The following is a 14,363-nucleotide window of genomic DNA, read 5'->3' as shown; positions in this document are numbered from 1 at the left end:
TTCAAGATTTCAGCTCAGCACAAAGCTTGCTTTTAGTATAATCTATCTAGAAGATAACACAATAAAAGATAAAATGGACTTGTATTTTCAAGCCAGGAAAAATGCACGCTAGAAAGCAATCCTGCCTTCTTTTGCAAGTCACGACATAACTCCTGAAGGGGAAGAAAAGTTCTTTTTTATAAATCTAATATATTGCCTCACACTGCTCTTTATCCTGGCTCAACACTTACTTTTCCGGGTTTTTATCATCCCCTAACAGCATTCTCCGTTTCCATCCTCTTTGAGCCCACAGATTCCAAAATACAGCTAGCTAACAAGATGTCCCCAATCCAGCCTGCCTGCCACAAAGGAACACATTTCCCATTCAAAATTTTAATTATTTTCATCATTAAAATCTTTCGCTCCAGCTAACTCCTCCTCACCTATTTCACTTTACATTCACTGCCTCTGTGTCCTTTCTGTATTAAATGAAATCATGGGGATGGGTCAGGGAGAATAGAAGTTTTATAAAAAGTTGCAAGGAAGAAGTGATGAAAATGAAAATTCCCTAATGCACAGAAACTTATCAGAGGTTTTATGTAAACATCATTCAGCTGACAGGAAATTTAGCTATATATGCCAGATATAACCAGCCATATTTGCATCTATTAGAAAACACAAGACTTGCTTACTTTTTCTCATTTACAAATTTCAAAAGTTCAGAGTTCTCATGATATTTTTAATATACAGCAATATTAAAAAATAGCTGATGTAATTTCAGGGATAAATTCAAAGAAAAACAGGAAAAAATAGTAAGAACAAAAGTGTGATGTTATCAGGAAGGCATTGTCCTCATGACATTTTGACAACACTCATTTTATTAGAATTGTACAACAAAACAATTGAATATTTTCTCTTACAGTCTGTCTTTTCTTTCATTTTTTGTTGTAAATATAACAAATTTAAAAAATGCTATCGAAGAGCTTATAAATACACCCCACAGTTAGTACCTAGTCTCTTAGATTTATTAGGTGAAAATATTAATTGCCATTAGCCAAACTCATATCATCTCTCATGGCAAATACTCTTGATTGCATGATGCTACAAATAAGAGCTGGAAGTTTTAACTACAGAAAATTGCAAGGAGGCCTAAGTAACTAGAGACAATGATGACAAAGACCAAAGTTATTGTTGAAATCCAACAGTAATTAATAGGAAAATCTGCCCTATCTGATGAATAAACACTCAATTTTCTGTCCCTTCTCATTTTTTCATTTTAACATTTAGTATAGAACCTGTTCTAACTTATGCAGCCATCTAATGACCACACACTACTTGTCTGTTTTGATTTAATGAGTAGACTTACTGGTTTTATGTCCCTGTGCAGGAATCCCACAGAATGAATACTTTCAATAGATTCCAAAATCTGCTTCCCAAGCCGCAGAGTGGTACTAATGGTGAATGTTCCTCGAGACTGGCTCCGGCGCAGGTCTGCCAAGTTCCGACCCTGATCAAATTAAAAGGACATTTTCATTTAAAAAATACTAATACCAAGATTCACAAGTAGCATAAAGTCTTCCTACTTCTTCTTTAGTTGTTCATGGTTAATCACAGAATACTCTCATTACTTATTTTCATATTCAAGGATAACATGTCTCACCTAAATGTAAAGAGTTTATATGTCCCTCAGTATCTCCAACATTAAATTTAGAATCTATTTTTGAAAATATGAACCTTAGTACCTTTATACTCCTAAATAACATGGATGAAACTAACCTCTATTAGAAGACAAACACATACACTATTAGTGAATGTATCTGCGTCACACCTGAAAAAAGGACTCTGAAAAAATTCTCTTCCATCTCTTTAAGAAAAAGTACATAATTTAATTATACCGTATATCTTAGATGACTTAACCAAACAGATGAAAAATATGCTAGGCAGGAAATGCACCCCTGTGACATTACAGAACTATCGGTCTGTCAAAATAACAGATGACTAACAGTATGAACTAGAGCCACTTCTTTTCCCTGTATTTATATTCATCGAGATGATAAAGGGCAATAATCCCATAACTTTAAGTGCTCATCATCCATTTTATCCCTTTTCAAAGGAACAAATCTTTCATTAAAGAGAATTAAGTGTTTTCTTTTACTTGCAAAGAGTATTTTTTCATTTTCATCAAAAAAGACAACAAAATGCACAGACTAATATATTAGACTATCTTCAGGTGAAGACTTCAAAGGAATGTGAATTATCTCAGAAGACACCACAGTTCACTCTTTCAGGTCTTTCTGAGGATGCAAACCTTCTCCTGTCTGGGAGGATTACAGAAATGATATCAAAAGGATAGAGATATAAGGATATGGTGAATTTAGGTTTGCTCACTACTATGTGTTCATGATCTTTGGGGTTTTTTTAATTTGTCATCGTCTCAAATTTTACTGTTATTTTGATATATGCTTGGCTAATAAACCAAAACACACAAGCAAACCTTGAGCTCTGTTTGATAACACTAACCTGCAACTGCATGACCACATAGTTAAATCTGTCATTCCTTCCACATCCAATGAATCTACAGACATGATCTTTTCCTGAGAGAAAAAGAAGTAAATTAGCCAATAATAATGAAATTCTTTGGATTTATTCCTTTAAACACCTAACAAATTACTGGAAGAGACAGTTATATTTCTTTAGAAATCTTTAATAAACTAAGCCCCCCATCCCCACAATTCAACAGCTGTAAAACCAACGTCTGTTCTACCCCCAATCAAATAAAAGCTTCTTCCATAAAATATGCAGCCCTACTACAGCTGTCACTCTTCCATAAGAAAACATGCATGGCAACGTCCACAAATTTGAGGCATTTTGGATTGGGAAAAGGTTATTTTCTTGCAAAGCTGAGGGCTTGTTATAGACAATATCCATAGCCACCATTCCTCTTTTTGTAGAGGATGCAGCTGTCGCAATGAAAGAAAACAGTAGTAGTTACCTGAGGGTCATGTTTTGTGTAAAAAAATTGTAGAAAATTTAATTCAATAATCCAATTTATAATATCTTCTTCTAGAATATGATCTTTGGGTTTTAGCTACAAAAGACAAATTCAGCTCAGGTACACCGAAGCAGAGATAAAAGAATTGTAGTAGTTAAAAAAAAAAAACAAAAAAAAACCCAAAAAAACACCCCACACAGTTTGGTTTAAGCTAATTGTCTTTAATGCCTCCTCCTGTCCTAGAAGCAAACTGTGGAGAAGAGGTCTGTTCAAAAATAATCTCCTTACCATCCTGCAGTTGTAAGTCCCAGGTAAATAGAGAAGATTCCCCAGGTAAACAGAGGAAAAGGCAAGCCAAAGACTACAGTAGGGAAACAACACAGGAATGCAACCTCACTGTCATTTCATCATCTGTGTTCATCAACTTGGAGAGAAGCTAAGACGATCTCACTCTACACAGGCAAGTGTAGCGTTTCAGTCCCTCAGGCCTTTCTGACACCATGGAAGCTACAGCCGAGAGAAAGCTGATGGTCGCAAGCATCCACTAAAGCTGTGTAAAATTTGGGGCACCTAAGGTTTCTTTCATTAATTTCTTTACCCTTAGGATTACCACAATGTCATAAATAGAAAAAAAAAGAAGTGATAGGAGAAAAGCAAACAAAAAATTTGAAAACACATTACTGCTTTCAAAACACCATTACTGCTAGCCACAGATCTGGGGAGACTTTTTGCTACTGCTGCACTCACAGCTGCATCAAAACCCTAAAACTTGATGCTACAGCTTCTGAATATTCTCACTTCACTTGACAGAAGAGTTGTTGCCTGTTTATTGATTCCTCAGGAAGCTCTCTGCCATGTAAAATTAAAACAGATAGGCCCATTTAAACAAAGAAAATGGTACAGGATGCAACAAAATAATTTATTTTAGAAGAATTATTTTATAAGAAATCTCTATAACTTCTGCAAACACATAAGTGCTAAGCTACAAGTATCACTGCTTTTCCTCCACTTTTTCCTTCCACCCATTTGTTTAAGAAAGATAGGCAATATTACAGGCAGTATAATTTTATGAAGAAAAAGGATTTGCAGCAAATTTGTCAAGATGAAATTTTGTATATTCATTGCTGCAGTTTCCAGTTAATGAAGTCTCATCTCAAATATTTATGATTCACTTTACAGCCACTGTGGGTATACTCAAGGAATATACCCAGAGAAACATATATTAGCCAGATTTCTTCTGACAAATTCAGTGAATGTCCAAATCTCAGTTTGGTCTGAGAAATGTCATTTTAACTGGAGCAGCAATTCCAGTTGTGTGGTAAATTCTCTGGAAACTAACTTTTATAAAAATCTGAGGAAACAGCCAAGGACAGAAGTAGACCCTGTACACCTTATCAAATAGCATGATCCTCCACCACTCCAGTGTGGCTATATGCTCCTACTACACCTTTGCAGGCACCGTCAGTTCCTTTCCCCTCAGCAAGAAAACAGTATTTTCTCACACCTGTGAGCCACATGGCTGGGGAGCAGAGGGAGAAGATGGTAATATGCTGCAGTGAACATCTATGCCCTTGAAAAGCTTCCTAGGGAGGGTATGAAGCCTACATGCCATTCCCCAGGCTGCAGTGCATCACCACAGCTAGCTTTTCAGCCTACACCAGATGCAACCCATCACTAAATTACGCTAGAGAGCTGTAAATGAGTGAGGGAGAAGTCTGTAAGGTTGTGAGAGACAGAAACCAACTGAGTGAGTCTCACTCTCACTGAGTGAGATGTGATAAATCTGTCTTCTCCCATCTGACTGTGGGAACAGATGGCCTAACAACATGATTAAACAAAACAACCATCTGTTGCAGCAGATTTCTTTAAAAAAACAAAACAAAACAAAAACCAGCTTAAAGAGTTAAAAACAGTATTCTGACAACAATAATTAAATAATTAGGAGGCCACATCATTAGCAGGAAAAAAAAAATCAAAGATGCAATTGATGACTAAGTTGTAACAAATGGCCTTATCAGTGAACATACTCCTCCTTCACATAAATTAAGAGAAATCATACAGCTACTCACATATTTAAGTATATTTTGCTGGATCGGGGTCTTAACAGAGATTCTTTGAGTTTTTCATGATTCACTGTACTGCATACCTACAAAGTTATGACTCATTTCACCCCTGCAATGAATGACCACACTGTTTTAATTTTCATAACTTCTGAAAGCAAAAATAATAAAAAATAGTTCATCCCTGCACTTCTGTCAACAGCTATTCTCATTTCAGCTTCATAGTTTCTGTGAAATAAGATTCTAATACTGAAACACTAAAAAGCATGTTTCTTACTTTCTAACCCTGAGAGTGTGCCTAGCTCTAGTAAAGACTGAAGGAGCTGTTTTACTGGATTAAGATTTACACCTATTACACCTATTTAATTCTTTCCTAAAAGCCTGTTTCTTCACAATTCTCCCTGAAATTGTATGTGACAGTAATTTTTTTTAAATCAGATCCACATATTAAGAGAATTCTGAATGACAGTCAGCTCACAGTCCCTCATTACATACTATTCATAGATCAAACTTTCCAATATTTGCAAGAAAAAGGATTTTCATGACAACTACATTCTTTCCCCCGATTTATGTCCAAGGTAACTTGAAAGTAAGAGAACATAAGCCCTTTGAGAAAAGGATAGCAATTATATACATACTTATATATACACACACACATGCCAAAAAGGGATAGAAGAACAAGATAAAAGTTGGTCTCAGAGGATGTATGCTATTAGGAGGTTGTTACAAAAATAACCTAAAAGATCTGTTTAGATTTTCACCTGCTCTGAATCTACATTAAAAAAAAATTGTCAAAAATAAGAAAAATTACCACATGGTAAATGAAGCATTTAATAAAGAATATTCTTCAAAGAGCAATGACAAAGTTGTTTTCTACTCCCCACTTTTGTCCATTTCTCTTTATTTTCTCTCTGCTTCAAATTTTTAGATCTTGCATACTGAAAACTTGGGAAGGTAAAAAAAAATAATGGAAATGGCTCCTAGGAGCCAAGACTTTATGTAAAACATAAAATGATCTCTACCATAATCTTATTTAATAAAAATCCTTTAAGTATGGATAAAAATACGTCCATGTAAAAATAAATTTACATATCTGTGCAAACTATAAATCTCAACATATATAAAAGGCTCATCCTTGACTCATCTCTTAATATAGTCACTTTCCTGATCATCTACAACGTTCTCTATCTAAAACCAGAGAAGTTACACTGTATTGTGGAACTTGCACAGCCACAACTACAGGTCAGCTGTAGTGTTACTATCATGGAATCACTGACTTTCTTTTCTTTCTTTTTTCCTTTTTTTTTTTTTTTTTTTGAAACTGTGCAAAAGAATAATAAGAGATAAAAATTAAGGAATAATATTTAGATTGTTTTCTCCTAAGGAAGGTTGTCAAAAGAGCTCCTTCTAAAGATCTCATACAAAATAAGGGTTTCAGTTGTATAAAAACTTCTATTTATTGTTTTCTGAGAAATAACATCAAGAAAATAAATAACTGGAAGACCGTTATTTGGATTATTTGCCTCAGTGGATCTATTGTTCAGATGTTTCATTATTCTCTTCTTTTCATCTAGACAGAATTTCCCATGATTCAGTACAACCAGAGACTCTTCTGCAGGCACACTTGGGTTGTTATAAGGAATTATACTCCCAAAGGAAGACTGATAAGAAAATTATAATGTCTGTAAGGCCCTATAGCAATTATTCACAAATCAATTTTTCATTATTATTCATCAATTATTCATTATTTTCATTATTTCAGCACACATTTTTGGTTTTCAGAAATATGTCAAAAGTTAAAAGAGTTTTTACTCAAAAAAAAGCATTTTTGTAACATCTTAACTCAATTTCACTATACTTAAATTCACAGTAGAAAGTTGTAAGGCACGCCAGTTATGCAGTCATATATAAGGCTATGTTTCTACAAATACATTGGCACTGTAGTGCTACCAAATTGCAATATTTTAGAGTTGTTATTATTTTCCTTAGTACTTTAGCTGCTTCACCTATACCATTTTAAAGACTCTGGGTTTTGTTAAAAATAGATTCAAGCTCATGTGTGTAGAAAAAAAAAACCCTTGAAAAATTAATTATGAACATTTAAAAATCCAGGAGTTACAGAGTATTTGTTGCCTCAAAACTCACTCCCTTTAAGAACATTTCTTTCAAGAACCCTGACAAATAGTTTCTAAATTTCCATTTGGTAATACTGAAATTTACTATTCATCTCTGGAGTAGAAACTCTAAAATTCAAAGAAAGCTACTATGCAGTCCCTGAATCTCCTTGCTCGACTATATAAATACTAGATGGCTTTGTGAAATTCTTTAAAAAGGAACAGTTCGTTAACACTGTAACATGTGACATGCTTGCCCTCTTAAATCTATAGAGGCTGTCAATTTCTGCTGCAATGTGACCTTTACAGCAGATTAGGCAGCACCATGTCATGCAGATTTTGTTATATTCAAACTAAGAGTTTGGAAAAATTGGGCTGCTGACAGGGGTGGATGTATTTGTCAAAACCTTCCAGATTCAAAATAATTTTTTTAAAGAAAAAAGTCACCCTTTAAACCTCCTTTTTATAATCTTATGTTGTGAAAAGCAATGAAGAGAAGCCACTGCTAATTTCTCTGTACTGATAGCTTCAAACATTTAAGCATTTAAAGGTACATCAAAAGTGACTATTCAAAGCCGTGATTCTGAATGGTCAAGGACCTGGACCCTAAAACTATTTCAGGACTTCACACGCCAATAATTTTTTTTCTACAAGTTGGAGTGTTTTAAAGTTGAGGTTTTGTTTGCTTGAGTGTTTTTTTTTTCAAATAGGTTTCCCATTTCAACATTAGAATTATGCTTGGCAATACTTGCAAACGCAAAGAAATACAAATAGTCTTATCCTGGATGCTATGTGAAGGACCCTCAAATATTCAATGCTAGATAGTATAGAAAAGAAGAGACCATCTTAGAATGGGAAATAAAAAGCTAACAACAACAAAGGCTAGAGCAAAAAAGGTAAGGAGAACATACGGATCCAGAATAAACTACAGCCGAGCATAAGGTTTTGCAGCAATTTAATTTTTTTGTTGTTCTTTCTATTTTCATGTCATCTTGTTTCAAAGAAAAGGTTCATTGCAACAAAATTTTCAGTAGCTGAAAGAGCTTCTGTTCCACTTTTAATAGCCATTTAGCAATAACCTGCAGAATATGGGGAATATTTGCTCAAACTATGACTAAAAGAGATTATAACGGTTTTTTAGGAAGATACACTGACATTCTACTTCTGGCATATCTAGGGTACAGCCCTACCTTGCAATTTCTTCAACACAGCTACTTCCATTTTCAGCACTTGCTTTGGCTGCTGAGCAGATTCGACCTTCAGTGCAACGTTTTCCCGAGTAAGCAAGTCCAGCGCATCGTAAATTTCTCCAAATCCTCCACCTCCTATTTTCCTCAACTATATTGGGGAAAAAAAAGAAAGAACAAAAACAGATTTCAAAGAGGGGAGAAGAAAAGAAAGGAAACAAAACATCAATACTTCTTTGTACTGCCTGCCATACTGCAAACACTGTTGTATGCTAATAGATTTTAAAATAACATAATCATATCCTTCAGTATGTAAAGGAGCTACTGAATAATCTACAGAGGTATGGTTAGCCACAGTTTGGAAGAGAATCCCAGGAAAACAAGTTAATACACCTGATCTCCTCCATCTGCACTAAACTTCTTGTATTTAATACAATAGAATAGTGCACTAGCATTCCCAGCATGAATAGTCTTTCCTCAAATACTCACATACTACCCAGAGACCTTCAAATACAAATGCACAGTGAAATCTTTAAAATATGCCATCCTTTTTTCAGAAATATGTGCACTGAATACTAAAGGTATAAAAGTTCTTGAACTCACTGAAGAGAGACAGTATTTTCCATTATATGCAGTGACTTACACATAACAGCTAAATCATAAGTTATAAGAAATGGCTACAATTATCTTTGAATATATATTTTCAATGTTACTCACATTTACCTATGGTTCACCAATATCATTCTTATTAACAGACATACTAAAGAAACTTGTATTGAAAGTTTTAGCTGTTAGGAAGAGGAAAAAAAAGAATGTTTCTGGAATATTAATTAGTTTGCACTACATTCAGAGCAAATATTAACAGTTGTGTTTTCACTCTGCTTTAAGTGTTCACAGGGAACAGTGACCTGTCTGATTTTCAGTATCAAAAATGTCAATGTTAATTCATGCAATGCTTCGATACAGTGATCTCCCCTGTAGCTACCATTCTAAAGCTGATAAAAGAGGACACAAAAAGAAAGTACCCTAAGAAACAAAAAATATTGTAATTTTACTATATTTTACTTTGAAAGAAGTGATACGGTTTTCTAAATGTCATTTGAAAACATACAGTTGCTAAGGTTGTATGACTACACTGTATTAAATGTCATCTGAATATTCCGGGGATCTAGAGATCAGCAATATGCTGACCTATCTTCAGATTCTGAAAATAAATCTGATGTGCCCTGATCCAGACAACCAGCCATCTGACTGAGAAGGAAAACTAGTTTTTAAAATAGCCTAGGTCCCTAAGAATAAGGGAGAAGGTAACAGATAAAATACTCATATTGTTTACTTGCATTTTTCAAGTCATATGGCATGAATTTTTTATTCTGTATGACTACAACAATACTCAGTGTTTCATCACGCACCTTCTGTACTGAAGATCTTTTACCATTGCAAGCAACCGCTATTTCAATATTCTTAAGATGAGGAAACCATGGTCCAAGAAACATGGCATTATCTACATTACTCACTCCTGGCTAATTCATTGCCAGTTTTAAGAAGGTGCATAGGCAGCACACCACATTTTCAGACATACAGAACTAAACCACCTAAATATCTGCTTCTAGTGCAACACCTGTTGACTGCAAATTCGCATGTTCATTTCTTTCCAACGAGCACAGTAGCTGTCAGCAAATGCAACCTCCTCTTCTCCACAGGCTGTACACCTTCTCTGAAGCAGTGTAACATCCACATTACCAACACAGGCTTAAGCCTGTTACTCTTTAACCTACACATTTCAAGAACTTAACAAGTTCAAGTACAGAGTATCACAAATCCTGAATAGGAAGTTTGTGTCTTCAGATATCACTTGTTTAAGGTACTACTCAGGTAAGAATCTGACAGGGTACACTCTGACATAATGACAAACAGTGCAAAACAGAACTCTTTCAGGTCCCATGAAATACTCAATATAACTTGGTTATGTTCAGATGTATTTAATATATGCAGAGTGTTAGTCCTTACAGAAAGAAAAAAGATATCACAGAATCACATATGGGTTTTTTTTAAAAAAAAGAAAAAAAGTATGTGTGTATTTACATCTCTTGAAGATACAGATTCATGACTAATTTGGCCATTTTAAGTCTGCACTTTTCTGTTCCACCTCTTGGTCTGATAATGCCATTATCTTGCCTAAGCTCTGAGCTATTAACTGGGCTCTAACAGTCAAACACAGACATTGATCTGACTGTAGTTTTCAGCATAAGCATGTAAGTTTTCAGCACAGTACACACACAATGCAGACAGTGAGAATGCATGGTGAAAAGGTGAGAGGGGAAAAGGAAAGAGGTGACACAGCCATCCTCACCCCTCTCAGGGCAGTTTATCATGTAACTTCATTTACCAGCTTTGAGAAATGGCCAGACTGAGAAAGACTGCCTCTGAAAGGGTTTTTCTTCTGCTTGTGTGCTTAAAAAAAAAAAAGTAAAAAACACACAAAACAAAACCAAACACACCAATACATTAATAAAATAAACAGATCAATTTCTACCCTCCGATAAAGTAGACCAGAATCATTAACATACATCCAATAATGACGTCAGTCATTAATTCCAGGCACAAATGAACCTCTCTGACTGTAGAAAATATTTTCCAAGCCCTTTGTCACTGGGTCATGCACCACACTCAGCAATGAGCCTATGTTTTCCTTGGTTTTCTTTTTGCTGCCAATGTCCCTGTAAGGCCTTTCTCATTGCTTTTCACATCCCTCACCAGCTGAGCTCTAGCTTTCCTATATATTCATCCCAACACACAGAGGCAACGTCTCCACATTAATCTTGGGCAGCCCATCCCTGTTTCCACCTTGTGTTCACTTGAGTTTTGCTTTTGAGTTCAGACAGGAATTGACTGTTCAACCATACTGGCCTCCTGCCACATCTGCTCAACATCTTTTACCTTGACAAGGACCATCTTCACACCCATACCTCATTCTCCCATTTTGTATATTACTTTCGAGCTTCTCTTTTTTGCAGTCAGCATCTCACACCCCAAACTTATTCCCTCTGTTCTCTCCTCAACTCCTATTGCTTTGCTTCAAGTCTAAAGCATACAATCGCCAATACATTGGTACTTTCACTTACACTGCATATTGAACAGCGTTCTTAAACCTACCTAAAACCAACTGTCATTACAATCAAATCTCTCCAAGTCAGGACTGTAACAAATGTTTCAAAGGCAAAAAAGCCGGATGAGAAAAGGCATCAACAGAGGATAAAATCAAACTCTAATAGAGACAGAGACCAGCAGGGAGGGAGGGTGTCACTGAGGAAAAAATACTTTACAATGTGTTTTCTGTGCTTGCTTTTCAAAATAGGATCACCCTAAAGAATGTCTAGATTAAAAACAAATCTAATTGAGCAGTTTTTTAAAATGTTCGTGTCCACCAATCCCAGGTATGTTTTACATCTTTCTACACATGGAATTTTTAAGTACTCTACTGCTTCATGAACACTAGCAGAAAACTTCAATACTTCATAACCTAACAGAACAATATTAATTATGTTAATATATATGTGTAAAACACTAAGGAATTTCTAAAATTTGAATGTTATTTTCTTCCACTGCCAGACTGTCCCGTGAAATCCTGAATTCAGAAAGAAGTATATTGCCTTAGATGCCATCAAGAAATCCTTAATGTTTGCTACAGAAATCAAGAAATTGAAGATTTACCCCCAGACAATATTTGGTACTCATCTACCTGTAATGCTTGATTTGGAAAACACACAAGTTAAAATGTATAATCACGTGAGATATACAACAGCCTGCTCTTAGAATTTTCCAAAAGACACCAACTTGATCATCAGTCTTCATGAACAGGAAAGAAAATAAGCCTGAAGAGAACAAGGCTACTGTTGCACATATCAGACAACTGAGTAGTTTTGCAGAGAGTGATATGTTAGTGAACTGTTATCTATTTATAATGCTATTTTATTCTATTTGATCTGATTCAAGACTATGGTTTCAGTTTTTACTTCACTGTAATATTGAGATGCAATGTAAGAAGGTATTTTACAAATACTTACACCAAAGATATCCATTTAGATTCTATTTACACAAAAGGAAATACAAAGGTTTCCAAAACAGAGCTGGCATCAGCTTCTTGCATTTTTAAATGAAGGATAGGGCACAAGACAGTTGAAATTATTTTCTCTAAAACAATTTTAAATGAATGATGAATATGTATCTTCCATGTTCAGTCTTGCAGTTTTAAATAAAATATTGAAATATGGGAGTAATGTAAAGCAAAGATGGTGCAAAAAATAGTGATTCAGTATCCATTCACAGCCTACTAAACACAGAGATACCCAAAACATTCTATTATGAAGTGGTGGGTTTTTTCTTTTTTTTTTTTTCCCCCTCCTTTTTTAAAAAAAAATCTTTTAAAAATCCACAAACAAGAAAAAAAAACCTGAAGTGATCAGGGGAATGGAGAAGGAACTATGAGAACCCCAGCAAAAATAGTTTCAAATGGATATTATTTCCCTCTAGATGTAAATCAAGGATATGAATACCAAAAGGCAATAGAGCTATTTATGGCAAAGCCAATACTAGCATATGATCAAATGGATATATATCAGCCAGGAATAAATCTATGCTCCAAAATAAAGCAAACAAAAATAATTTCTATTTGGAAGAGCAGCAAGGTCCTGAAAGATCTTCCAATAAGAAGTAACAAAGCTCACAAACTGACTAGTTCCAGGAGAGCGCCTGACTGATTTCCAAAACAGACTGATATAATCACTGGCCGATTGGATTCAATATACTAACAGGACTCTTCCAGTTGTGCTCCGAAAAGGCTCTAACTCAGGATTTAAAAGCTTCCGTAGGTCCTTACCAGAAAAAAAAAAAAAAAACGCACCCTATAACTTCTTTTTAAAGTAGTGTATGAGAAACAAGTGGTTCTAAAGTCCTTTCACCATTTAACGTTAAGTATTAAGCAAAATATATCTCACAAGAATTCCGAAACAGATTTCAACGTGCAAACTACTTCTTTTTAAAAACACATTTTAGAGAAGAAAAAGAATTGCAGGAAGGCATACTCACCACCTTCCATCTTTCTTTGACCACGATTCCCACACTGAGGATGTCAGGCTGCTCCCCTCCTCCACTCATTGCAACCTCCTGACACGACGGAGCTGCTATGCAAAGGCTATGTCAGTAGAAACCATCCAGGTCCCAGGAGTGGCTTCCATTGAACCAGTGACTGCAGAAACAGAGCAGAACATGGCATCTCAACAATCTACAGAATAACATGAAATACAGAAAAAGTTCTGTTTCTCACCTAGCACCTTAAGTAGTCTTTGTATCCCATAGTGGCTTATGTTGGAATTCTAGCCAAACAACTCCCAGTACAGAAAGAAATTCAAGTATATTCTTCCTTATTTTTTAACCTGCTCTCTTTCAAAGCCCCAAGCCCAATCTCAAAACAGTACTAATGAATATAAACATTTTCAGAGTTATAGACTGCAGGCAGTTTCAAATTGCTGTAAATCGTAATTGCATTTAAATTTAATTTTAATAACAACTTTTAAAATCTAATTAATAACCAATTATTTAGTAAGTTAAGTAATTAACAGTAATATACAACAACAAGCTTAAAGTAATATTAACCAAAAAATTACAAATTTAAAAATACTTAAACTGGAATTGTAATTTAATTTATTGCACTGCATACAGACTATTCCACATTTTACAATGTGCTTCACATAGCTAAGATTACTTATGACTAAATATGTCTAAAGTACAACTTTGTTGGTTTATGTCAGGGTACAAATAGCTAAAGTGAAAAAAACTTGTCCTGGGTAATGCCATCAGATTAATTTTTTAATTTTCTGGCTGTAGGGAATCACCTCTAAATCAAATTTCATATGTAATACAAAAATTTGTCTTTTGAAGATTAATGCATCCAGAATGGCTCCCACCAGTAACTACTACAACTAACTAGAAACTTACATCAATTGTTTGAAGCTTTTCTAGAATTGTGTTC

At 35.0% G+C, this 14,363-nt stretch overlaps 1 protein-coding gene across 2 annotated transcripts in view; it reads right to left on the bottom strand.

The window, feature by feature from the left end:
- TTBK2 (tau tubulin kinase 2) overlaps positions 1-13,489 on the bottom strand; it is a 73,143-nt gene extending 59,654 nt beyond the window's left edge. For both annotated transcript variants that reach the window (XM_086462662.1, XM_086462663.1), the window contains exons 1-4: positions 13,421-13,489; positions 8,336-8,483; positions 2,500-2,573; positions 1,346-1,486 (exon numbers count right to left, since the gene is read on the bottom strand). In XM_086462662.1, the coding sequence (XP_086318788.1) occupies positions 1,346-1,486; positions 2,500-2,573; positions 8,336-8,483; positions 13,421-13,489 (432 nt within the window). The remainder of the gene's footprint in view (positions 1-1,345; positions 1,487-2,499; positions 2,574-8,335; positions 8,484-13,420) is intronic.
- Positions 13,490-14,363: the final 874 nt, after the last annotated feature.

Source organism: Leptosomus discolor, chromosome 3 (genome assembly GCF_034619465.1).
Source record: "Leptosomus discolor isolate bLepDis1 chromosome 3, bLepDis1.hap2, whole genome shotgun sequence".
NCBI classification, from domain to species: domain Eukaryota; kingdom Metazoa; phylum Chordata; class Aves; order Leptosomiformes; family Leptosomidae; genus Leptosomus; species Leptosomus discolor.
This window is presented reverse-complemented; position numbering and strand designations above follow the sequence as displayed.